General features: G+C 50.5%; 3 protein-coding genes across 5 annotated transcripts in view; 1 reads left to right on the top strand and 2 right to left on the bottom strand.

Moving 5' to 3' along the window:
- Window positions 1–404, bottom strand: part of YBX2 (Y-box binding protein 2) — a 7,069-nt gene extending 6,665 nt beyond the window's left edge. The window contains exon 1 of the mRNA XM_024731391.1: window positions 62–404. Coding sequence (XP_024587159.1) covers window positions 62–404 — 343 coding nt within the window. The remainder of the gene's footprint in view (window positions 1–61) is intronic.
- A 16,749-nt stretch (window positions 405–17,153) lies between these two features.
- EIF5A (eukaryotic translation initiation factor 5A) lies at window positions 17,154–22,357 on the top strand. Of its 2 annotated transcripts, none has more exons than XM_024731382.1 (6): window positions 17,154–17,259; window positions 19,529–19,714; window positions 20,890–20,994; window positions 21,203–21,334; window positions 21,428–21,501; window positions 21,662–22,357. In XM_024731382.1, exons 2-5 carry the CDS (start codon window positions 19,550–19,552, stop codon window positions 21,488–21,490), a joined length of 465 nt encoding a protein of 154 aa, XP_024587150.1. In that variant the 5' UTR covers window positions 17,154–17,259; window positions 19,529–19,549; the 3' UTR covers window positions 21,491–21,501; window positions 21,662–22,357. The 2 variants fall into 2 exon arrangements, with proteins under 2 accessions (XP_024587150.1, XP_024587149.1); XM_024731381.1 differs by lacking the exon at window positions 17,154–17,259 and adding an exon at window positions 17,483–17,662.
- On the bottom strand, window positions 22,004–25,113 carry GPS2 (G protein pathway suppressor 2). 2 transcript variants are annotated; one of them, XM_024731379.1, is made up of 10 exons: window positions 24,899–25,113; window positions 24,414–24,523; window positions 24,226–24,338; window positions 23,995–24,074; window positions 23,814–23,905; window positions 23,474–23,627; window positions 23,281–23,370; window positions 23,109–23,188; window positions 22,928–23,023; window positions 22,004–22,750 (listed from the first exon to the last, which is right to left on the bottom strand). In XM_024731379.1, the coding sequence occupies exons 1-10, from the start codon at window positions 24,990–24,992 to the stop codon at window positions 22,667–22,669; spliced, it is 993 nt and encodes a 330-aa protein (XP_024587147.1). In that variant the 5' UTR covers window positions 24,993–25,113; the 3' UTR covers window positions 22,004–22,666. The 2 variants fall into 2 exon arrangements, with proteins under 2 accessions (XP_024587147.1, XP_024587148.1); XM_024731380.1 differs by having other exon boundaries at window positions 22,568–22,750; window positions 23,823–23,905; window positions 24,899–25,110.
- Window positions 25,114–25,120: the final 7 nt, after the last annotated feature.

Genomic DNA, 25,120 nt, shown 5'->3' with positions numbered 1-25,120 from the left:
GCGGGGGCCGCTGTCGCCACCACTGCCGCCTCCGCCTCGCTCATCCCGCCGGGCCCAGTACCGGCCCCCGCCGCCACCTCCTCCTCCTCCTCCGCCGCCGCCACCGGCCCGGCCCCTCCCCCTGGCTCGCGACCCCACTGCCAGGCTTGGTCCTCGCGCCCCGAGCCTCGCCTGCACGCCGGCAGCGGGCCCTGAGCCGAGGCCAATCGGAGCCCGCAGCCGCGGCGCGCGCAGGCCCCGCCTCCCGGCCACAGGCCAATCCTAGCGAAGCTACCCCCCCAGGCCAGCACGCCGGCCCCGCCTCTTGGACTTGGTGAGGAGGCCGAGGCCCCCGCCCGCAGCCTTGTAAGTACACCTGGGCCCCGCCCCGTTGCCGTCACGTGACCCACAACAGCCCAACCCATTGGCCGACGGCCTCTTTCCCTTCCCCCCGCCCCTTTCCACCGGCCGCGGGAAATCAAACGGGCTGGTCGCGCCCCAACCGCCACCTGGCCTCGGCACGAAGGGCGGGGCGGGGGGCGCAGCTCCAAGCTTGCCTCTGACGAGCCGGGCGGGGGGCCTGAGCCCGCAGCCTCGGTCCCGGCTGTGAGCGGCTCCGCTCGCCTCCACTCTCGAGGCCACGCTTGCCCGCACAGCGCCAGGTGTGGTTGCTTTCTCCCAGCCCGCCCGACCCTCTCCCTAGAGGATGACCCACACACCCTGGCCTGCGGGATCAGCCCGCACGGCCAGCCAGACTTTCCCAGCTCACGGTTGCTCTCACAAGCCGAGGACTCTCACACTTTAGTTTGTTTTTGAGGTATAATTTACATACAGCAAAATGCACAACTCTTCGCTGAGTTTTGATAAACGTGTTCATCCGTGTAATCAACACCTTAAGGTGTTTTTCCCTCGCTCTGGGAGGTTCCCTCGAGCCCCTTCCGGGCAGGTCCAACCTCCGCACAAACCACCGCTGTTCTGATGTTTTCCACCCGAGATCAGTTTCAGGGTCCACAGTGCTGGGCGCTTTGGTCTCCGTCTCCAGCTCCTCGCCCTCTCCCTGGCCGCTCCCTCCGCCTTCTTCCTTTTATCCAACTGGCCAGGCTCTTCAGACTCAAGGCAGTTTCCTCTGCCTCCATGTCTCTCAGGGTGACTTGGCTTCAAGTACCAGCTTACATTTCACTCCTCACTATCACTTCTTTACTTTTCTCATGGCATTTTTTGAAATATGAAATTGCTTATTTATACTATTCCTGCCCACTCCGAAACTCTTAAGCCGTGAACTCCACAGCAAAAACCGTGTAGTTATGCCTGACGCCTGGAACAGTGCCTGGCATAACACTGGCACGCAATATTGCTTGAACAAATGAATGGTCCCCATTCCACAGATGAAAAAACTGAGGCCCTGTGTGAGGCTTGCCCCGGGTTTCTCGGGAGACCAGGTGTCCGGCCCGGGAGACGCCATCTCCCTCCCAGAAAGGTGCGGCTGCAGAAGCCGCTCCCGCCGAGGGCCGTCTACCCGACCCGGGCAGGACGCGTATTTTTAGCAGGGACAGCACGCCCCCGGGCAGCACACGTGCCCCCAGGCTCTGCCCGGCCCCACGTGCGCTTCCGCAGCCCCGGAGTCCCCTGCCAGGCCAGCGTCCGCTTTCCAGACGGCGGCCGCTGCCAATCCCGGTGCTGGCGCGCCCTCTGCCGGCCGCTTCGGGAGGCCGCCCGCCCCGGCTTCCTCTCTGTCCTTCCACCGCTACCCCGCTAGCCCCACCGCTCCCACCCTTTCGCAGTTGAAGATTCTGTTTCCCGGGGCATCGGGCACCAGAAAAAGAGAAAAGACGCGAAAACAACTAAATCAAGGCGAGGCCGTGAAGAATAAAGAAATGACCACCCTCTTTTAGACTATTAAGGACCAACTTACCTGTATCCAGCCCTGAGCTCAAGGAATTCGAGAAGCATGAGACCAAGGCTGGGGGGAGGCAAGCAAGGTAACTCACAGTGTGACCCCGGCAACCAAAGAATCGCGTGGAAGGTACAGAGGGAGCTCAGGTGTGGACTGGTTAGCTGTAAAGTTAGAAGGTGAGAGAGAGGAAGCTAACAGAAAGGGTGAGCCCTATTTGTAGTAAAATTAAAAATATGTCAGGAGATCAAGGGTGCTGCAGGAAAAGTACATTTGGCCGACAGCACCGAGACATGAAACAATACTTAGACATACAACAGTTACATACTCTCTATCCCCATGGATAAGAAGTAGAAGATGCTACAGAGATTTGCAATTAATATCCCTGTTCAGTTGAAAGGTTTGTGCATGTAATTTTCTGGTTATTTAATTTCACACACACACACACACACACACACACACACACACACCCCACAAGGCATACGGGATCTTTTCTCCCACCAGGGATCGAACCCGTGCCCCCTGCAGTGGAAGCCCAAATTCTTAACCACTGGACTGCCAGGGAAGTCCCTATTTACATATTTTTAAGTACTATAGATAACAAGGGCTCCAGGCATTCTTGTGAAAAGCCTTCCTCCTCTTACTGTCCCTCTCTTTCTGTCATTTCCTGCCCACCTGCAATCTGGCCTATCTTGTTCACTGTTAAAAATAAATAAATAAATAAAACAAAACCCCTACCTCCTAACTCTTGCTCTACACCTCTCCATCAACTTAACACAAAACTTCCTGAAGAAAGTCTCTACTGTCTCTACTTCCTCATCTTTCTTTCACACCCCACCAACCCAAACCTGGTTTCTGTCCCCACCACTCCACTGAGGTGGCTTCACCAATGGTCCACACCCTCTTCTTAACTGAGACATTTGGGGCCTGGTTTTGGGTTCTCTTTCAACTCCATCTGCAGAAGTGGTCCTGCCAAAGCTTCCACAGCTTCACCTTCCCCCATGCCCTGATACCTCTCCTTCTGTGGCTTGTTCTCCACCAGCCTCAATCTTTCCTGGACTGTCTTCTCCTGTCACCCCCCTTCTATAGGTAATTTTATCCATTCCCCTGGTTTTGGTGACCATCTGCTACTGATGGCTCTTAAACCCGTGTGTCTCCAGCCCTGAGTCTTTCCCACCTTCTAGCAGACTCTGAGCCAGACATCCTCTAGCCAATTGCTTCTCAGGCTTCTGAAACATAAGTCCTCATCCAGGCTCCTCTTTTTCCCCCTCCCATGCTGAGGTATGTCACCACTTACCCACAATCATTCCTTAGTGCCCATTCCTCCTTTGTAGAACAGTTTCCCCTGGATGCCCAGGCTCAGCACAGCAAAGGTGAAGATTTATGGTATCAAACTGAGATATGTGAAAGATTTACAAGATGCTGTTGCCTCGCTTTAGCCCTTAGTACCAAACACTACCAGCGACTTTCGCCTCTAACTTTCTCCTTGCTGCCCAAATCAAGGTCTATTGCTTCTTCTGTCTGCTAATACCTGCTCTCTTATTTCTCAGCTGCTACCAAGAGAGTGTTCCATACTTATAGCCCCTCCCTCTCTTGCCCCATTTGCTCTTTAGCTACTGTTAGCTCTGCCCTCTCCTTTTCCAGGCTCTGCTAGCACTCCGCCAAATCCTTGACCTTTTCTCTGCCCTCTACGTCCTGTCCTACCTACTATATCTGATATTACTTACTGCCTCCTTCTTGAAACCTCCTCCTTGTATTTCTTTAAACCTAATTGCAGTAAGAGTCAATATTTATTGAGCACTAAGTATGTGCCACGTGCTGTGTTAAACACTTTAATTGTCTTCAGTCATTTACTCCTTCCAGCAGCCCTGAGAAGTGGATACTAGTATAATTATCCCCATTTTCCAGATAACAAAACAGAGGAATAGTGAAGTTAAGCAACCATCCTAAAATCACACAGCTCTTGAACAAGCCAAGCTGAGAATCCAGTGCAGACCAGCCCAACTCCAGAGGCCATCTTCTTTCTTTTTTAATATTTACTTATGTATTTATTTTGGCTGCACCGGGTCTTCGTTGTGGCACGCGGGATCTTCGTTGCGGCATGTGAACTCTTAGCTGCGGCATGTGGGATCTAGTTCCCTGACCAGGGATCGAACCCGGGCCCCCTGCATTGGGAGCTCAGAGACTTAGCCACTGGACCACCAGGGATGTTCCCCAGAGCCCATCTTCTAAGTCTCCAACCTCCTTCCACTGTGCTGGGACTATACTTTCCCATCTTCCACAACAATCCTTTGACCCCCACATTCCCTCTAGTACTTTCCATATGTCAGGCTTTTCCTTGGAAACTAATATTTTTAACTTTATTTTTTATTGAAGTATGGTTGAATTACGATGTTGTGTTAATTACTGCTGTACAGAAAAGTGACTTGTATACATTCTTTTTAATATTCTTTTCCATTATGGTTTATCACAGGATAGTGAATATAGTTCTTTGTGCTCTACAGTAGGACCTTGTTGTTTATCCACCCTATATATACCAGCCTTTGAAACTACATTTCTTAAAAGACTGTTTCCATCACCCAGGCTCTGCTTCTTCCCTTGGGAGGGGGGAGGAACATGAGGAAAGACACTGACATCTGCCCTGTCACTTAGTTCAATGGACCCTTTTTTTGCCCTTGTTCCTCCACCTCTGTCTATGTGACAGATGTAACTGGAGACCATCTCCTTCTCAGACTTCTTCGTGGGCTCCTCAAGCTTTTATTTGCCAGAGTCCCCAGTTCTTCTGTTCTGACTCTGTCACCTTTGGGGAACTTGTTCACTTCCACTGCTTCAGCTATGACCTGTTACAGGTAGAATTGTGTCCCCCAAAATATACGTTGAAACCCCAACCCCTGGTACCTGTGAATGTGACCTTATTTGGAAATAGGGTCCTTGCAGATGAAATGAAATCAAGATGAAGTCATTGGGCTAGGCCCTAATCCATATGACTGGTGTCCTTATAAGAGGAAACTACTACGTAAAGACAGACACATAGGGACAATGCCATGCGATGACAGAGCAGAAATGCAAGTGCTCTAGCTGCAATCCAAGGAGTGCCTGGGCTACCAGAAGCTGAAAGAGGCAAAGAAGGATCCTCTTTTCAAGACTTGGAAGAGAGGGCAGTCCTGCCAACATCTTGATTTCAGACTTCTATCCTATAGAACTGTAAAAATAAGTTTCTGTAGTTTTCAGCACCAAGTTTGTGACACTTTGTTACAGCAGCCCTAGGAAACCAATAAACAACCCAAACACAGATGACTCCCCAGTCTACGCCGCTAGCCCAGACCACCCTCCCGAGCTCCAGATCTGTGATGCCCAGCTGCCAACTGGAACTCTCCAGGGTCCCCTGTCTCGGGAAAGGGCTCCAGTATATCTGGCTGTGGTGATATGCACTCTGCTGTACTTGCCTGTCTCATGCTCTCAGCATTTCTCACCTGCATCCTCCAAAATTGCCCCCCTCCCATCCACTTTTCACGAAGCACCCCACAAGCAAAATAGCCTCCCAGTCATTCTGTCCTAATCCTGCCTTTATTTTCACTGCAGTATTTATCAGTACCTGATATTTTCTTGTTTTTAATGTATATAAGCTTGGATTCTTGGCTGGCTTCTTCACTGCTGTGTTCTAAGCATCTAACACTGTACCTGGCATCTGGTAAGCGGCCAGTAAAGAGTTGACTGAATGAAAGAAGAAAGCCAGAAAGATCTTTCTAAAATGCTTTTTTTTCTCAGTACAGATCTGTCGTCACAGAAAGTTCTAGCAGATAGCACTGTTACACAACCCTCTCTTTCAACCTCAACTTCCATGATATTAAATCCGTTCTCAGAGTTCCAAGGATTCCCTGTTTGAATTAACTTCACTGACATTTATTGAGTACCTTCCTCCGACCATGTGGTGGGGAAGGCAGGGTGGATGGAATGATCACCACAGTGCTCCTTAGCAACTCTGTGTGTCTTCTAAAAATAGTTCAGGTGGGGAATTCCCTGGCGCTCCAGTGCTTAGGACTCTGGACTTCCACTGCAGAGAGACTGGGTTCGATCCCTGGTCAGGGAACTAAGATCTCATAAGCTGGGCAGTGCAGCCAATAAATAAATAAATACATAAACAAATAAAAATAGTTCAGGTGGTTTACAATAAAATATGCCTGTTCATTTATTTCCTCAACAAGCATTTAGTGAGCACTTTCTGTGCACCAAGGTGCTATAAAAGGTGCTGGGAAGACACTTATTCAGTGGTGGATAAGACACTCCCTGCCCTCACACCACTTACAGTCTAGTAAAGGAGGTGATGAAATAAGTCAACAGATATACATGATAATAACAGATGTAATCACAGCCATGAAGGAAATGCACAGATTGGTGTGATGTGTGGAATAGGAGGCTGTAAGGGGATAATCTAGAATTAGGCCACCAGGAAGACACTGCTGGGAGGTGTGTCACAGTTTATGCTGTGACCTGAAGGATGAGAAGAAGACAGCCAAGTGTTGGGATTAGGGAAGAGAGTTCCAGGCACATGAAAAAAAAAATTAATGCAAAGGCCCTGACGCAGAAAAGACATGAGCCTATCAGAGGAAAATGTTTAGTGAACAAGGTGGAGGATGAGATAGGCAGGGCCAGATTAGCCAACGCTTTGGAACCTGGATTTTATCCTAAGAGTGATGGGAAGTCTTTGAAGGGTTTTATTTTTATTTAAAATTTAAAATAAATTAATTTATTTGGCTGCGTTGGGTCTTCGTTGCGGTGTGCGGGCTTCTCATTGCAGTGGCTTCTCTTGTATCAGAGCACAGGCTCTAGGCATGCGGGCTTCAGTAGTGGCAGCACACAGGCTCAGTAGTTGTGGCTCACAGGCTCTAGAGCGCAGGCTTGGTAGTTGTGGTGCACAGACTTAGTTGCTCCATGGCATGTGGGATCTTCCCAGACCAGGGCTCGAACCCCTGTCCGCTAGCACTGGCAGGTGAGTTCTTAACCACTGCGCCACCAGGGAAGTCCCCTTTCAAGGGTTTTAAAAGGGGGAATGAGTGATATAGTCTAATTTATTATTTTTTAATAAACTTTATTTTTTTTAATTAAAAAAATTTTTTTTGGCCACACTGCATGGCTTGCGGGATCTTAGTTCCCTGACCAAAGGTCCAACCTGCGCCCTCGGCAGTGAAAGCACCGAGTCCTAACCCCTGGACCACCAGGGAATTCCCAAAACTTTATTTTTTAAAGCAGTTTTAGATTCACAGCAAAATTAAGTGGATGATACAGAGATTTCTCGTATACCCTCTGCACCCATGCATGCACAGCCTCCCCTACTTGACTTACATTTTAAAAATATTACTTGGCTGCTCTGGGGAAAATAAACTGGAGGGAGGCAGAGGTGATGGGGCCGCGGATTAGTGAGGATGGAGAGAAATGGATGAGTTTGAAGTACATTTTGGAAGCAGTGTCTGCAGGGCTTGATGGTGGACTGGTTGTGGCGGTGAGAGAAAAGGAATCACGGAATCTAGGTTTTTAGCTTGAACGTGGGTAGATGCTGATGCTATTTATTTCCACGAGAAACCCTGGGAAGAGGAACATAGTCAGGGGCTTGGTTTGGGGCTTGTTTGAAACATCCGAGAAGAGCGCTCAGGCAGGCAGTTTGAGGGATGAGTCTGCGGCTCAGGAGAAAGTTGAGGCTGGAGCCCCACGCAGATGGGATTTACAGCCCTAGGTCAGGCTGAGCTCCCTATGAAGTAAGTGTTGAACTCTATTGTCACAGATGAGGAGATAGTCCCAGAGAGGCTAAGTGACTGGGCCAAAGTGATGCTGAGAACTTGGCCTCTGTACACGGGTACCAAATTGAATCTCGGAGACAGAGTTTTGGGTGAAGTAGAAAAGAATAGCCTTATTGCTTTGCCAGGCAAAGGGGGACACAGCGGGCTCATGCCTCTCAGAATTGTGTGTCCCAGCCCATGAGGAATTGGTGAGGAGTTTTTATAACAATGGTTCAAGTGTAGGGTTGCTGATAAGATTAGAGTGTGCGCAGGGCCTGCACTCCTTTCATCTTGTCTCAGGTGGTCTCCTAATTTTTTTTTTTTTTGGCCTGGCATGCGGGATCTTAGTTCCCCGACCAGGGATTGAACCTGCGCCCTCTGCAGGAGTCTTAAGCACTGGACCAGGGAAGTCCCTGCTTTCCTAATCCTGATCGACTTCTCTGGTTCCTTTAATGTTGCCTCAGGTGGTTTCTTGGCTGCCTCTCCCTTGTCTCTGTCTGCATCCTCTCCCTTCCCGAGGAGCAACTGTTTGAATCTGCCCTTTGGAACCCAGGGAAGGTCATGGAGGCTGGAGTCTGTTCCCTACAAACAAGAAACGGGACAGAAAGGCTTCCGTGCCCAGGAGCCCCACAGGGTCCTGCTGGGTTTCAAAAGCTACACAGTGTGAGTGGCCCAGGAGGGGGAAGGGCATGACTGTGTTGGGAGGTGCAGGAGGCCTGCAGAGGCTCTGGCGAGGAACAGCTGGGATGGGGATGTTGGAACCTAAATCCCGCAGGCCTCGAATCCAGGCAAAAATCCTGTCCTGAATCCAGAGGCCCCTGAATGATGTCTAAAGCGCTTTACTGGGTTCTTCTCGGTGGAATTGACTCTTCCCAGAGGACTAACCCCTTTGGTGAGGATTTAGTCCTTCCTCCCTGGCAGGCTGCAGGAGACAGTGGGGGTAGTTTGGTCAGATCAAACTCTGACATTACACCTCAGTCTGGGGAGCCCAAGCAGCCCCTAAGATGGGCTACACAGATGAACTGCAGGGCAGACTTGAGGAACTTCCTCTTCAGAGTTGGCAGGAGGGGAGACTCCCTCCTCTCTAAACAGGCAGGTGATGGGCCTCAAGCAGGGGGAATCCTCTTTCTTTCTTTCTTTCTTTTTTAAATTAAATTAAATTAATTAATTAATTAAGGCTGCATCGGGTCTTAGTTGCGGCACGCGGGATATTCATTGAGGCATGCCGGATCTTTCATTGTGGCAAGCGGGCTTCTCTCTAGTTGTGGCGTGCGGGTTTTCTCTTCTCTAGCTGTGGCACGCGGGTTCCAGAGCGCGTGGGCTCTGTAGTTTGCGGCACGTGGGCTCCAGTTGAGGCGTGCGAGCTCAGTAGTTGTGGCGCGAGGGCTTAGTTGCACCTCTGGAATGTGAGATCTTACTTCCCAGACCAAGGATCCAACCCATGTCCCCTGCATCGCAAGGCGGGGAATCTTCTTTCTTGTCCAACTTCCATCCCTAAAGCTGGTTTCCCCTTTGTGAAACTAGGAGTTCGTGAGTCCCACTCATCTCTGAGTTGCCCAGTCCCCTTTTCCTTCAAAGAACAAATTGGGGGCACCAGTGCCAATAAGAGTCAGTTATTTTAAGCTGAACCGAGCATCGTAAAGACGAGGAGAGGTGAACACAGGAGAGAGAATGGCATGCAGGTCTTGGACCTGTTTCCTGGCAGGTCAGGACAAGGTGGCTCTGATGTGTGCCCTGAGTAGACTCTTTAATCTCTAACTTCAACTCACATCTCACTGTTTTTGATTTTGTTTTGTTTTGAGATATAATTGACATATAATATTATATTTATTTCAGATGTGCAACATAGTGATTTGATATATTTATAGATTGCAAAATGATTATCACACTCTATCTAGTTAACATCCTTATCACACTATATCTAGTTAACATCCATCACCACACATAGTTACAATTTTTTCTTCTTCCTGTGATGAGAACTTTGAAGCTCTACTCTTAGCAACTTTCAAGTATACAATACAGTGTAATTAGGTATAGTCACCATGCTGTACATTACATCCTCAGGACTTTTTACTTTATAATTGGAAGTTTGTACCTTTGACCCCCTTCACCCATTTCACCCACCTGCCACATCTCACTCGTCTTTTTTTTTCCATGCCACATGGCATGCAGGATCTTAGTTCCCCAACCAGGGATTGAATGCATGCCCCCTGCAGTGGAAGTCTTTTTTTTTTTTTTTTTTCCACATTCTCAACTTTATTTCCCATCCTAGTGATGGCTCCTCTGTACAGTGTAGGAAAGGGACCCCCACCAGGGGTGCGGAGAGACAGTGTAGGCCGGACTTGACCATCAGTGAAGGTGACGAGGATGACCAGAGACTGGCAACCACACAACAGGAAGCCAGGGGTGGCCCTTCCAAGTCTCATCAAGGACCCAGAGTGGGTTTCAGAGCCCCAAGGGCCTAACAGTACGATTCCCAGAAGCCAAGGTCCGCAAGCCATCAAGGAGTGCCCAAGGCCCCCGTGAGGCCTAGAGGGCCAGGGTGTCTTTGATGAGCCTGTGCATGGTGTTGGTGACGGAGGAGCCCAGGGTGTCAGTGATTTGGAAGGAGATCTTGTAGAGGTAGGGCTGCACGTCCCGCAAGCCTGTGTCACACACGTTGTCCACCTCCGACTGCGAGGACATCTTGGGCGTGTCCTCGTGCCGGTTCATCACCTCTACAATGTTGGTGATCTTCTGGCAGAACTTCTCACCCACCTTCTCCCGGCAGATCTGCCACCCCCTGCAGTGGAAGTCTTAACTACTGAACCACCAGGGAAGTCCCCTCACTGGTGTTTTGTTTTGTTTTTTAATAAATTTATTTATTTATTTATTTATGGCTGTGTTGGGTCTTCATTGCTGTGCACGGGCTTTCTTTAGTTGTGGTGAGCGGGGGCTACTCTTTGTTGCAGTGAGCGGGCTTCTCATTGTGGCTTCTCTTGTTGTGGAGCATGGGCTCTAGGCGCACAGGCTTCAGTAGTTGTGGCACGTGGGCATAGTAGTTATGGCTCGTGGGCTCTAGAGCTCAGGCTCAGTAGTTGTGGTGCACGGGCTTAGTTACTTCGCAGCATGCGGGATCTTCCCAGGCCAGGGCTCGAACACGTGTCCCTGCATTGGCAGGCAGATTCTTAACCGCTGCGCCACCAGGGAAGCCCCCCTCACTGGTCTTAAAACCCTCTTTCTTATTGATTCCCGCTGAGCATCTGGCAGTTTCTCTCTGGCTCAGATTGCTGCCCCTCCTCATTCATTCACTTGTTTATTTATTCATTCTATAAACATTCAGAGCTAGCCACGTGTCAGGCTCTGTGGTGGGTGTGGGGACTACCCCGCTCACACAGAGCTCAGCGTCTGGAGTGGGAGACAGACATATTGTCTGTAGGACAGGTGATGGGTAGGAGTGAGCACAGGGGCCATGAGCAGAGAAGATGCCATTCAAGTTAGCCTGGGAGTGCCATGATGGCATGGGCTGGAGGTGAAGCCAGACCTCAGTGCTGAAAGGCACATGAGAAATGGCCAGGTGGAGAGAGGGGAGGCAGGAATGGGATTTGGAGTGACCAAGTGACTGTGGGCTGGTGCACGGGCCCTAGACCCAGGATGCAGCAAGGGTAGCCCTGTTTGAGGATTGAGGCCCTAACCTGCCTCTTGGATCTTCCTTCTCTCAACACAGAGGCCATCTGCCCTTCAGTTCCTCTCTTAAACCTTGAGATATTCTTTTTGGTTTTTTTGGCCTCGTGGCTTGTGTTCCCGACCAGGGATTGAATCCAAGGCTCCTGCAGTGGGAGCGCAGATTCCTAACCACTGCACCGCCAGGGAATTCCCCTTTGAGGTGTTCTTTTCATGGGTCTAGACCAGCCAAGAAGGGTTGATACCCAGCTAATTTTGCTTTATCCCTTGCCCACCAAGTTCCCAGACCTTCCCTCACCCTGTTGAGGGCTGATCTTTCTCCAGGTTCCTCAGCTCGGGTGTCTCCCTGCCAAAAGAACTGCCAGGCTTCCAGGCTGGGTTTGGCCCCTCTTGGTGCTCACTCAGCCCCCACGTGCCCTGCTGTCAGCCGCATGGCTCTGCTCTGCAGTTGCCCGGCTACCTTTTTAAAAAAATATATATATTTATTTATTTGGTTGCACCAGGTCTTAGTTGCAGAAGGCAGGCTCCTTAGTTGTGGCATGCAAACTCTTAATTGTGGCATGCATGTGGGATCTAGTTCCCTGACCAGGGATTGAACCTGGGCCCCCTGCATTGGGGGCACGGAGTCTTAGCCACTGTGCCACCAGGGAAGTCCCCTGGCTACCTCTTCAGTCTGACCACAGGGTTTGGCCCAGAGCGAGCCTCAGTTTCTACCTGGAGAGAGAATAACTGAGCAAACGAATGATCTAATGCTCTAGAGTCATTTGCGATGGGCTCATTGAGTTTCCTTCCTCTGTGAGCTGGGTCCCTGTTCTGTCCTCAGACCTATTCCCTACTTGCTTGGTCCAGTTTCTAAGAAACTTTCTGGCTTCTCTCCCTAGCACCTGGGTTCTGCAAGGCCTCTGGGAATGGGGGGGGTGGGGAGAACTCCTGGGCCTTTCCTCCAGGCCCAGAACCACTCCAGTCTCATTCTTCTCCATCTCCACCCTCTTTTTCTTAACTTCCACAGAAGCAAGGTCAAAATCACAGAAGATCCCTCAGGCATTTTCTCAGGGCTTCTCCTCCTACTCTCATACCAACCGCCGTTCATAAACCCATCAGTCACTGGTGGTAGACAGGTACTGGCCTGAGCACACGGGCTAATGTTATACATTTGTTTATTATCTGATAATCTCCTCCTCCCAATTGTGGGGCAGGGACCATAGTGCTAATCTCACCACCCTTGTATCCCAAGTATCTGGCACTTAATAGACTCAGTAAATATGAACTGAATGAATGGATGACTGAGTGAATGCACTCAAGGTTTCTCCGCTGATCCCAGCAGCCGAGTGCCGTAAGAGCGGGTCCAAGAACGTCCCGCCCCCTCACCCACACCTAAGCGTTACCCATTCGCTCATCCTCAAGCTTCACTTCGTCTGTTGGACTCTTTTTTAACTTTGTTTTGTTTTGGCCGCGCCACACGGCATGTGGGAGCTTAGTTCCTCCCTCCACCAGGAATCAAACCCACGCCCTAGACAGTGAAAGCACAGAGTCCTAACTCCTGGACTGCCAGGGAATTCCCAAAAACACATATTTTTTTTCATCAATTTGGTAAGAGTTTATTTAGGTTTTCTATTTCTTTGATTTAATTTTGATAAATTGTATATATGTATACACATACATTATATATTTCAGGAAATTGTCCACTTAGACTGTTTACAAATGTATTAACAAAGAACAGTCTGAAGCACTTTGATTATGGAAAATGTCAAACATGCATAAGGAGAAAAAAGAGTATCATAAACCCATTTCCCATCCCCTAACTTTAGCTTTATCTATACCTCTCCCACTTCTGCCTCTCATGTATTATTTTGAGACAAACTCCAGAGATATCATTTCACATGTAAATAGTTCCATATGTACTGTTAAAGACGACTTTAAAAAATAACATCACGGAATCCGCTAAGGAGTGTGTAACAACTCACCTGCCGAAAAAATTAAAAAAAATAAAAAATAACATCATATTAGCACACCAAACAAATGAATAATTTCCTAATATAAAATACCAGTGTTCAGACTTCTAATTGTCTCTTAATGTTCCCACCCTTTTGTAGTTTGTTTGAGTCCAAACTCACTCATTTGACTTACATTTTTTAATCTGTAGTTTCCCCTGCTGGTTTTCTTTTTCCCTTTGTAATTTATTTATTGAGGAAATTCTCATTTTTTTTTCTTTTGTTCAGCAAGTCTTCTTCATAGTTTGTCTTATAATAGTTTCTAATCTCAGCTATAGTTGGTTTATGACCTTTTCCACTTCTAATATAGTTTATGTCTTTTTTTTCTAGGTCGATCTTGCCAGAGGTATGTCTATTGTTATTATTTTTTTAAAACAAAGGACCAGCTTTAGCTTTTCCAACAACACATTTTTTTTTCTTTTTTTTTGTGGTACGCGGGCCTCTCACTGTTGTGGCCTCTCCGGCTCACGGGCCCAGCCGCTCCGCCGCATGTGGGATCTTCCCGGACCGGGGCACGAACCCGTGTCCCCTGCATCGGCAGGCGGACTCTCAACCACTGCGCCATCAAGGAAGCCCCCCAACAACACATTTTTAAAATAACAGCTTTATCAAGATATAATTCATATACTAACAATTTAATTATTTAAAGTGTACAATTTGATGTTTTTTTTTTTTTTTTTTTTTTTTTTTGCGGTATGCGGGCCTGTTGTGGCCTCTCCCGTTGCGGAGCACAGGCTCTGGACGCGCAGGCTCAGTGGCCATGGCTCACGGGCCCAGCCGCTCCGCGGCATGTGGGATCTTCCCGGACCGGGGCACGAACCCATGTCCCCTGCATCGGCAGGCGGATTCTCAACCACTGCGCCACCAGGGAAGCCCCAATTCAATGTTTTTTAATATCTGAAGAGGGCAACCATCACTCCAATCAATTTTAGAACATTTTCATCATCCTGAAAGACACCCTTTGCCCCTTTCCCCACAGTCGTTAGCAGTCCCTCCCCATGTCTTCATTTCTCCCTAACCCCTAAGCACTAGGCAACTACTCTCTACTTTCTGTCTCTATGGATTTGCCTATTCTGGACATTTCCTGTAAATGGAATTACACACTACTGTATGTGGTCTTTTGTGACTGACTTTTATTTAGCATATGTTTCATGGTTCATCCATGTTGTAGCATGTACCCAGTACTTCAATCCTTTTTATTGTTGAATAATATTTCATTGTATGGATATACTATATTTTATTTATCCTTTCATCAGTTGATGGACATTTGAGTAGTTTCTACTTTTCGGCTGTTATGAATAATGCTGCTTTGAATATTCGTGTACAAGAGTTTTCATTTTCTTTTTAGTTAAAAATTTTTAATTAATTAATTTATTTATTCACCTATTTATTTGGCTGCGTTGGGTCTTTGTTGCTGCACACGGGCTTTCTCTAGTTGCGGCGAGCGGGGGCTACTTGTTGCAGTGCGCGGGGCTTCTCATTGCAGTGGCTTCTATTGTTTCGGAGCACGGCTCTAGGTGTGCAGACTTCAGTAGTTGTGGCACTCATGCCCAGTAGTTGTGGCTCGCGAGCTCTAGAACGCAAGCTCAGTAGTTGTGGCACACGGGCTTAGTTGCTCTGAGGCATGTGGGATCTTCCCCCACTAGGGCTCGAACCCGTGTCCCCTGCGTTGGCAGGCAGATTCTTAACCACTGCGCCACCAGGGAAGTCCAAGGGTTTTTAAATTGAGGGTGAAATTCACATAACATAAAACTAAACATTTTAAATAAACAATTCAGTGGTATTTAGTACATTCATATGTTGTGCAACCACCACCTCTAATTCCTAAAATAAAACCCCATGACCATTAAGCGGTTACTTCCCATTCCCCTCCCTTTTAGCCAGCCTGCTTTTTTTTTTTTTTTTTTTGCGGTACGCGGGCCTCTCACTGTTGTGGCCTCTCCCGTTGCGGAGCACAGGCTCCGGACGCGCAGGCTCAGTGGCCATGGCTCACGGGCCCAGCCGCTCCGCGGCGTGTGGGATATTCCCGGACCGAAGCACGAATCCGCGTCCCCTGCATCGGCAGGCGGACTCTCAACCACTGCGCCACCAGGGAAGCCCCAGCCTGCTTTTTTTTCTATGGATTTACCTATTCTGTATATCTCATATCAATGGAATCATAGAATATGTGACCTATTTTTGTTTGGCTTCTTTCACCTATCATAATGTTTCCAAAGTTCATCTAGTTGTGGTATGCATTTATACTTCATTCCTTTGTGTGATTAATACTCCGTTACATGGGTATACCACAATTGGTTATTCATTCATCTGATGGATATTTGGGTTGTTTCCACCTTTTTTTTTTTTTTTTTTTATGGGAAGTCCCTTTTTTTTTTTTTTTTATGGGAAGTCCCTTTTTTTTTTTTTTTTATGGGAAGTCCCTTTTTTTTTTTTTTTTATGGGAAGTCCCTTTTTTTTTTTTTTTTATGGGAAGTCCCTTTTTTTTTTTTTTTTATGGGAAGTCCCTTTTTTTTTTTTTTTTTGCGGTACGCGGGCCTCTCACTGTTGTGGCCTCTCCCGTTGCGGAGCACAGGCTCCAGACGCGCAGAGCTCAGTATTTGTAGCTCACGGGCCCAGCTGCTCCGTGGCACGTGGGATCTTCCCAGACCAGGGCTTGAACCCATGTCCCCTGCATTGGCAGGCAGACTCTCAACCACTGCGCCACCAGGGAAGCCCTGTTTCCCCCTTTTGACTGGTATGAGTAGCGCTCTCTAAACATTTGCGTGCAAGGATTTGAGTACCTGTTTTTAATTTTGGGGGGTGGGTATATACTTAGGAGTGGAATTGTTGGGTCATTTGGACAATACATCTTTGAGAAGAGCATGAATTGAACTTTCAAACAATGCACCCAGGAAGTTTGTTTTCCCCAAAGGAAATGGCAGAAACTTCAGAAAATTGAGTGGGAGGAGCTGGGGGTGATAGTATAATGTGCTACGTAAATGTATTAATTCAAGCTAGTGTTTGCAGTTCACATCCATCATGTTACATCTTAAACAAGAACCAGATTTAGGATTTTGGATTCCAAGTCCAGCTATTTAGCTGCTTGTCTTGTTCCATAATACTGTTGTCAACCGCTTACTGAAGCAAACAAAGTAGCTATGAAGGTAGTGCTGAAAACCTAGGAACTAGAGGAAGAAGACTACAAACTTTCAGGAAAAGCAGCGCCTTTCTTCCCTAGAACGAGGGCCAGGGAAATTCATTCCGAGAGATAGTTTGTTTCTGGTTTCATTGGTCACTTCCCATGATTTAGAGAATGTCAGTGTAATTTGATACAGCACTCTTCTTTATAGAGAATTTTTTCTAAGGGTGCTCGTAGACAACTGTTTTGGAGACCGCAGAGAACAGTTGGGGGAAAAAGAGAAATGCCATGTAAATCTCTTTATTTTAGGATTCAGAAGTAGAATGGCCTCTATGGAAGCCATAGAGACCAACATGGACCGAGGGTTTAAACAAGATGGTGGCTGGGACAGGACCGCTCTATCTTTCTGGATGAAACTCTATGGCAGAGCAGAGTCGCACAGTTCAGAGAAGTGAAGCTGAGATGGGTGGTAACCTGACCACACTAGCGCGCTGGGAAGAGTGGAGCGTAAAGAGCTCTCTCGCGCATGTGTGGAACCAGGGGAAGTGGGAAGCGGGGAAATGGGTTTTGAGACCAAGGACCCACCCCACAGTACAAGTTTTCTGAAACGTGTGAGTCTTAAGCCCAGCTAAAGTCGAGGTGGGGCGTTTCCTAAGGCGCATGCGTTCTAGACGACACCGGCAGTACAGTGGCGTGGTCTTTTCAACGCCTGGCGTACAGACGACGTCTGAAGTGGAAGGGGCGGTCAGGACTCCCAACACGCATGCGCCTTGAGGCCGAGGCGTTTCCTTCAGAGGGTGTGGAGTGCAGGGCTTCTTATTGCGCAGGCGCAAGAACCGTCCGGTAGGGCTGGTGGTCTAACACGGGGATGGGAGAGGAGGTTGAAGGGATTAAAAAACCGGATGCGCCTGCGCGTTGCCTACTGGTGGGACGAACTCAGGAATTGTGAGGGGCGGGGTCACGGATGCGCGTCATTGGATGGGTAGGTGGGAGGGAGGGTGGAGAGCCGGGAGAATCTGTGCGCTTGCGCAGTGCGGGGGTGGAGGGCGGAGGAGATAGATAGCACGCTTGCGCGGCTGTCACAGGGCTGCTTGGTTGGTCAGTGGGGAGTCGGCGCCTGCGTACTAAGACCCGTGTGCAGCAGCGGCGGCGGCGGTAGAGGCGGCGGCGGCGGCGGCAGCGGGCTCTGGGGCAGCGGTTGGGCTCGCCGCGAGTGAACGGGGTCGAGTCAGTGCATTCGCGCGAGGTGAGAGCGGGCAGGGCGCGCGTGCGCGGAACCTTGGCTTGGGCCTGGGAGTAGAGATGGAACTGCGCGAGGGTCGGGGAGGGGGCAGAGGGGATCGGCTGCCGCCGCCGCCGCACGAGATTCGGTCTGCGAGCAGCGCGAGGTGCGGAGAGGCTCGGGCGCGCGACCCGGTTGGCGCGCGGGGTGACGGTTGGGGCTGGCCCGGTGACGTTGGAGCGACGCAGGGCGGGGGACGGCGAGCCGCGAGGCCGCCACGCGGGAAAGGCCGCCGGGCGGCCAAGCTGGGGCGAGGGCCGGGGGCAAGATCGGCCCGCCGGGGTAAGGGTACCTGGGACGTTGAGAACCGGGCGCCGCGCGGCCACGTGAGGTGGGGGAGGGGGCTATTCGGTGAGAGGGCATGTGGAGGGGGGGTTGGCGGCCGGCGGGGGGGAGGGGAGGCTGCGTGGCTCCGGCCTGGCGCGGCCTTTGAGGAGGGGGTGGCCGCAGTACCGGAAGTGCCCCCTATGAGAGGCTGCCCTTGGGGTCGGAGGCCGCATGGCCGAACGTGGACGGGGGCCGCATGGCAGCGCGGGGACCCCTCCCCCCAGGTCCCGGCCACCGGAAGCCCCGGGCGGCCACATGGTGGGCGGGAGCCGGCAACCCCCAGCGCGGAGAGAGGTGGTCTTCGCGGGCGCCTGAGGGAGTTTGGAATTTTGAGGAGTGGGAGAAGCCCGACGCCCTGATCTTGATCACCTCCGTGAGCCCGCTGTGGGCATATGTTAGCGCTCCCCCACCTCATGGGCCCCTGTAGCTTTCTTCCCAATCTTCCTGTGAAGTGAGGCGGCCAGCCAGGTGTAAGTGGCATTTGTCCGTGCTGGGACGCCAGAGAAAGTGGCAAACCGAGGGCGATTGGACGGGAGCCCAACTCTTATCGGTCGTCCCGACAGCGCTTTAAAGTCCCGGGCAGATGAATTACCCATTTTGATAGGTGCTCTTCACCTTGTCACTGTCTTTCTCGTTGTGTCTGATATGGGAGTTCCTGGTTTTAGGGTCCTTAACTCTGCTAGCCTAGTATAATTTACACTACTTACTAACTACTACCAGCCTTTTGCTTTCATTTTATCGTCATTCACCACTCCCCACTCTCCCACTTTCTACTGACTGTACAGGCCCGGCCTGAAAAGCCGACAGGACCGGTGCATCCTGGGAAAAGTGGGAGGGCCCTTGAGGAGAGGCTGGGTTTCTGGGTTCCCTTTGGGAAAGCAGAGGTGTTTGGCAGGGAGATCAGTTAGAAAACAACTTTACTTTCTCCCCCTCGACTGCGTCTGCAAATGCATGTTGGAGAGGCGGGAATCCCCCAAAGAGGCCTTGTGGTTTCCTGTACCAGTGACTGGCTCGTGTGTGGATAGGGTGGGGGGGGTAACAGAGACGGGTGGGGCTCCCTGTCCTCCGGTCTCCACCCCTCCCCCCCACATTAGCCCCGCCCTTTTGCTGGCTCATAGCTGCTCACCTAATTATAGCCCTGGTTATGTGTGGGGAAGAGGGGTGGTTGGTTTTCAGTGGCAAGCAACACCTGAGTCCTCCCCCTACCAGGAATTAGGCCTTTGCCCATCTCAGAGATTTGACATCCTGACTTCCTGGAGCTTTTTCTATCCCGGCCCCCCCCTTTAGCTTTCATTTGGGGTGGGGAATCCTGCTTATCTCCCACCGCCACACACATAGTATTTTTGATTCCAATCAGTATTTAATCTAGGAACTTTATTTTACGTGGGTAATGGAATAAAGTGCTGGGGAAAAAATGAAGCAGTGTTTCTAGAGTAGAGTGGGATAAATTGGAGACCCTATTAATTCTATCCTTACTGACCCTAGTTCTCTTCTTGATTCTAGTTGGAATCGAAGCCTCTTAAAATGGCAGATGATTTGGACTTCGAGACAGGAGATGCAGGGGCCTCAGCCACCTTCCCGATGCAGTGCTCAGCATTACGTAAGAATGGCTTTGTGGTGCTCAAAGGCCGGCCATGTAAGATTGTGGAGATGTCAACCTCCAAGACTGGCAAGCACGGCCATGCCAAGGTTAGAATTTCATTTCCATATCTTGTCTTCCCCACCAGCTGTCATCAATGCTAGCCCCCTATCTTCTTTAGCTCTTTTATTACCGTCCAGTTCCTTGTGTTCAGCACTCAGCCCTGGACACCTTTTTCAACTACTACACCAGCCTTCAGCTTCCTCCTTGGTTACCCTTCTGTGCCCTGTCATCCTTGGAATCCCCCCTTTCTCCATCTTCGTGTGTCTCCAACTTCTCTTCGTGGTCCTTTATGCTCTGGCTCTTCAGCTGCTCCGTCACTTTTTCTATTTGTCTGTCCATTTGAGTCTTTGTAGGTTCTCTTTGTTTCCATCACTTTGCCCAGGATTTCTCCAATCCTAACATCCCTCGGAGGGGCTCCAGTGTACACCTCTGATTTTCCAAATTGCTGCCCCACTCTCCAGTGCCAGCTCTCCCCTTGGATCTCTGATGCAGCATCAGAGTGTCTCTACCTGCCCCCTCTCTTGGAGCCTCCTTGCTTCCTTAGGTCCTAACATTTTTCTTATATCCCTCCTTGTAACTTTACTTTTTCTTTTTTCTCAAAAGTTCAACCTGATTCACCCTTGTTGGATTTCTTGTGGTTTTGTTTCCAAATCAGTTTTTCTGTCTTCTGTTGACTTGGCACATCCTGAGTTACCCCCAGATGTCTAGATCATTCTTTGTTCTTTCTGGTTTTCTTATTTCCTAAATGCATCGTTCTTTCTATTCTCCCCCCAAGTCCTTTTTTCTTTTCAGCTCTCTTCTTTCTCATTCCTTCCTGTTTTCTCAGCTCTTTTCCTTCTACCTTCCTTATTTTCCAAGTTCTCAGCCTTTTATGCTGATGTCCAGAAAGCTTCTTCCAGACTTTCACCTAGACTCCTCCTGCTCCCCTAGGATCCTGGTCTCTCGTTAATGTTTTGATAGCTCTAGGTGACTGCTCCAAGCCTGTCCTACAACCTTCCTGTGTGCTGTCAACTCCAGTCTCAGTGGTGGTCTTTTGGCCCCAGGCTCTTTTTAGAGGCTTTAGTGTTTCTCTCTTGAGTTGATTGGTTCAATTCCAGCTCCTCTAATCTTTGTCCTGACAACCTAGTCTGACTTCCCTCACTAGCCAGGGATAACTTGAGCCTTTATCTCCTCCATCCTAGAGTTTGGTTGGGTTTCTCTTTGATGTGATGCATGCATACAGGTCCATCTGGTTGGTATTGACATCTTTACTGGGAAGAAATATGAAGATATCTGCCCGTCAACTCATAATATGGATGTCCCCAACATCAAAAGGAACGATTTCCAGGTATGTAGATGGTCTGGATTGTAGATGGGTTAGTGGTTTGTGGGAGGAAGATAGAGACTGGCGAGAAGACCTTGTCCTGACAGAAGGGAGACTGGCAGGAGGAGAGGGTATTTGGTATTAGCAGTTTCCCACCCTAGTTTGCCCATCAGACCCTTTATCCTCAGGCTACTTGGGCCTACCTTCAGCTTCCTTCCCTGTCTGCCCCCAGCTGATTGGCATCCAGGATGGGTATCTATCACTGCTCCAAGACAGCGGGGAGGTGCGAGAGGACCTCCGTCTGCCTGAGGGAGATCTTGGCAAGGAGATTGAGCAGAAGTACGACTGTGGAGAAGAGATACTGGTATGGTGCCCCCCCTCTTTCTTTTATGCCCAGCCTTGTTCTTTGTGCTTCTTTCTCTGAGCTCAGACTTGACTATCCCCCATGCTCCCCCAGATCACAGTGCTGTCTGCCATGACAGAGGAGGCAGCTGTTGCAATCAAGGCCATGGCAAAATAACTGGCTCCCAGGTGAGTGTGGTGACACCCCTCCCCCCAGCCCCCTTCACTCACTTTGTTATCTCCATGGAAGGGCTACTTTGGTCTTAATTGATTGTGGTGCTTGTTCCCCTCACCCTTTTTCCCTTTGAAGGTTTTATCCTGTCTCACCTGGTTTCTCTCTTCTACCCAGGGTGGCTGTGGTGGCAGCAGTGATCCTCCAGCCTGCAGAGGCCCCCTCCCCCAGCCTGGCCCAGCTCTGGCCCGGCCCTTGGCTGGACTCCTCCTACACAATTTATTTGACATTTTATTTTGGTTTCCCCTACACCCTCAATCTGTCGGGGAGCCCGTGCCCTTCACCCTGCTCCCTTGGCCAGGAGTGAGTGAACCATGGCCTTGGTGACGCTGCCCTCCTCTTCTCCCCTCGCACTACAGCCCTGGTGGGGGAGACCGGGTGGGTGCTGCTTGTGGTTTATGTTGGTTTGGTGTTTTGTTTTTTTTTTTTTTTTTTTTTTTTTTTTTTTTTTTTTTTTTTTTTTTTTTTTTTTTTTTTTTTTTTAATTCAATCTGGAATCAGAAAGCTGTGGATTCTGGCAAATGTTCCTTGTGCCCTTCCCCTACTCATCCCTGGTCTGGTCCCTTATTCCCCAATAGCCCTTTTTCCCAAGCACCACCCCCACAGACTGGGGACCAGCCCCCTCCCCTGCCTATGTCTCTCCCCAAATCCCTTTAGATGGGAAGGGAAGAGGAGGAGAGGGGAGGGGACCTGCCCCCTCCTCAGGCATCTGGGAGGGCCCTGCCCCCATGGGCTTCACCCTTTCCTGCGGGCTCTCTCCCCGACACATTTGTTAAAAATCAAACCTGAATAAAACTACAAGTTTAATATGAAGCCCCCAACTCAGCTGCTGCTTCGAAATAAATCGGTATTTGCTGACTAGGACGTCAATTTGGAAATCAGAAATAAGAGTATAGGTTGAACTCTGCCACTGAGCTCATTACAACCAACCTGCCGTCCCCCTGTGGTTCCTATGGACCTGCCAGCCACCCCTCACCCTCCTAGCAGCCCAGTGGGAGGCAACACAGATAGTCGCAGCCAGGGTCAGTGGCAGGTAGATTTTATTGGCCTGGGACTAGGACACACCAGGGATCCTCCCCCACGGCAGGGGCTGGGGGCAAGGTTGAAGATCAAATCTGATGGTCACTTGTGGTAGAATCGCGGGTTCTGGCTGTGCTGGATGAAGGGGAGCCGAGGGCCAGGCTGGCTGGTGGTTGCAAAGCCCGACTGGCAGCGGTGATGAAAGGAGGGCTTTGTCAGCGTGCGTGCCCTCCCTTCTACTCCACGCCCAACTGAGAGCCATCCCAAGGGAGGAAGGGAATATGGGGGTGGGGACCACCTGTCCTACCCAGTCCTGTTTCCCTGTCGTGTAGGGATTCTCACAGGCTGGATTACCACCCTTACCTTTCCTGCTGGTTGCATCTGCACAGGGAGCTGGGGTGAGGCCAGGAGTCCAGGGGCTGGATGCAGAGCTTGGGGATGCATGGGGCGCAGGGAGGACTGCAGAGAACAAAGTTAGCTGAGGCAACCAGCGGCTCCCCTTAGCATAGGTAGCCCTTCGCTGACCTCGCAAGGCTCTACTCACTGAGTCAGAGAAGCCCGTCTGTTGGTTAGCGTGTTCCATTTGTTTTTGCAAGGACAGGGCACCACCAGGCTGGAGGAACCCTAGGTGGGGAGGAAGGGTGTGAAGTGAGTAGAGAATGGGGAAAGGAAGGGAGGACCCGTGAAACTGGGCCCCTGCGTGGGGTGTCCGTCACCTGTCTGGGTGGGCTGAAAGTGGCTGTGCACGGCGTAGGGCTGAGGCTGTGGCTGAGACAGGTACTGTACTGCAGGAAATGCGGAAGGTGCTGAGGAGGCAAGAGACAGTCACGAGAACCTCATCGTAGCCTGTTCCCCACTCCTCCCTCTGGGCCTCGAGGAAAGCTCTCTTCCTCTTTTTGCACTGCTCACCTCTGAGCTGCTGACTAGGACTGTAGGCAGGCTGTGTGGGTCCATAGTGAGGTGGGGGCTGAGCAGTCCCATAGGCGCTGCCCGGGCTGCCTTGGAATTGCCCATGCTCTGGGGTCCCTGCGAAAGCAGCTGCTGAGCCCACGTAGTGCCGGGTCTAAGGAGGAAAGATGAACTCACTGCCTGTGAACTCCATGAAGCAAAAACTCAAGTGACTGCCCCATTTCCTCTACACAGTTTGGTGGGACACACTCATGACTTGAGTGCTGGCTGGTAAGCGTGCTGGGGTCTGGGTGGTAGTAGTAGGGAAAAAAATTCAGCCTAGACACCCATGTCTACTTACTGTTCTTACCGTAAGCACTTGGGGTCCAAACATCTGTTTGGCTCTGTCTGCTGCCATGAGGGTGCCTGGGCGATTGTGTCCTCCAGGGCTCCCTAGAGAGGGAGAGGGGCTTCATGATGCTGAAATGAGGCAGCAACCTACTGGAAGGCGCATTCTGACAAGCAGTTTCTTTAATCCTCACCCTGCATGCTGAGGAGGTGAGTTCCAGTGTGAACGGTCAGGCCTTGCTGGTATGCCGCTGATGTCAGAGTGGTCAGGTCACTGGAGGGACAGGAAGGCAGATCAAAGACAAGTCCGACCCATGCCGTTCCCACCCCCCTCCCCGTCCCGTTTGCCATTAAACACTGATGTATTGTTACCTGATCCCAGTTACACTTTGGGCCCAATTTTATTTTTAGCTCTCCAATCTCACCTCTGCTCTTTTCGCCTCCGTTTTTCCTCCTCATGTAAAACTTTCTTGAGCTGCAGGAAAAGCTGATGTTTCTCTTCCTGTAGGGCTAAAAGCTTCTCCTGCAACTTCAGGATCTGGGGAGGGGAGAGAAGGTGAAGGCAGGAGAGCCAAGAGAAGAAAGAGCTAGGAGAGATGAAAAGACTGCTTACTTGTTCCTTGGTTTCCTCTAGTGACATTCTCTCTTCCATCTCCTTTTTCTTCCTTCTCTCCTGTTCTTCTTTCATCTTCTGTTCCATCATCTTGTCCACCTCTTCCTCCTCTGGAATAAGAGTCAGGCAGAACGAGAAAGTGGCAGGATGGTTAAACTATTAGAATGTTAGAGAATGAAGACCGGCAAAAATTGGTTATCCCAGTGCTCTTGGTACTTGCTCCAGTACCAAGAGCACTAGGAGGGGACAGGCTTCCCCATCACTGCGAGGGGGCTGGGGCGGGGAGGTTTATTAGGTGCTCTCCAAGGTCCTTCCCAGCTCCAGGGCGCTGGAGTTTAGGTGTGGCCTCTAATCCCCACCACAACGGGGCTGTCCGTCCCTCTAGCTTCGGCCGCCGTGCACTGGTCTGCCCGTGGGTGGGGGGTCAGCCCTGGGAGAGCGGTGCTCCCCGGGCCGTGCATCCTCCCGCTTTGGCGCCGTCTCACCCTGCCGCTTGCGCTCCCGCTCCATCATGATGTGCCGGTGCAACGCCCTGGCCATGGCGTTGGAAAGCTTGGGGCGCTCCAGGAGCGCAGGCATGGTGCTGCCGGGGGCGCTCGGGCCGTGGGCGCCCGGCTCTGTCGCTGGCTGCCAGACCTCGGGCCGGGCCTACGGGGAGGCGGGCGCTCAGGGGAAGCGCGCCGGGCCGGGCGGAAGCCGCCCGCCCG

This window comes from Neophocaena asiaeorientalis, unplaced genomic scaffold (genome assembly GCF_003031525.2).
Source record: "Neophocaena asiaeorientalis asiaeorientalis breed wild unplaced genomic scaffold, Neophocaena_asiaeorientalis_V1.1 scaffold1189, whole genome shotgun sequence".
In the NCBI taxonomy this organism is placed as follows: Eukaryota; Metazoa; Chordata; class Mammalia; order Artiodactyla; family Phocoenidae; genus Neophocaena; species Neophocaena asiaeorientalis.
Note: the sequence above shows the minus strand (reverse complement) of the source record. Positions and strands in the feature narration are given on the sequence as shown.

Excerpts from the sequence above, each read along its gene's own strand:
- EIF5A (XM_024731382.1), top strand. The coding sequence starts at position 19,550 with ATGGCAGATGATTTGGACTTCGAGACAGGAGATGCAGGGGCCTCAGCC. Across the intron at positions 19,715-20,889 it reads GCAAGCACGGCCATGCCAAG|GTCCATCTGGTTGGTATTGA; the intron begins GTTAGAATTTCA and ends GCATGCATACAG. Across the intron at positions 21,335-21,427 it reads ACTGTGGAGAAGAGATACTG|ATCACAGTGCTGTCTGCCAT; the intron begins GTATGGTGCCCC and ends ATGCTCCCCCAG.
- GPS2 (XM_024731379.1), bottom strand. The coding sequence starts at position 24,992 with ATGCCTGCGCTCCTGGAGCGCCCCAAGCTTTCCAACGCCATGGCCAGG. Across the intron at positions 23,628-23,813 it reads AAGTGCTTACGGTAAGAACA|ACCCGGCACTACGTGGGCTC; the intron begins GTAAGTAGACAT and ends TTTCCTCCTTAG. Across the intron at positions 23,024-23,108 it reads AGACGGGCTTCTCTGACTCA|TCCTCCCTGCGCCCCATGCA; the intron begins GTGAGTAGAGCC and ends TGTTCTCTGCAG.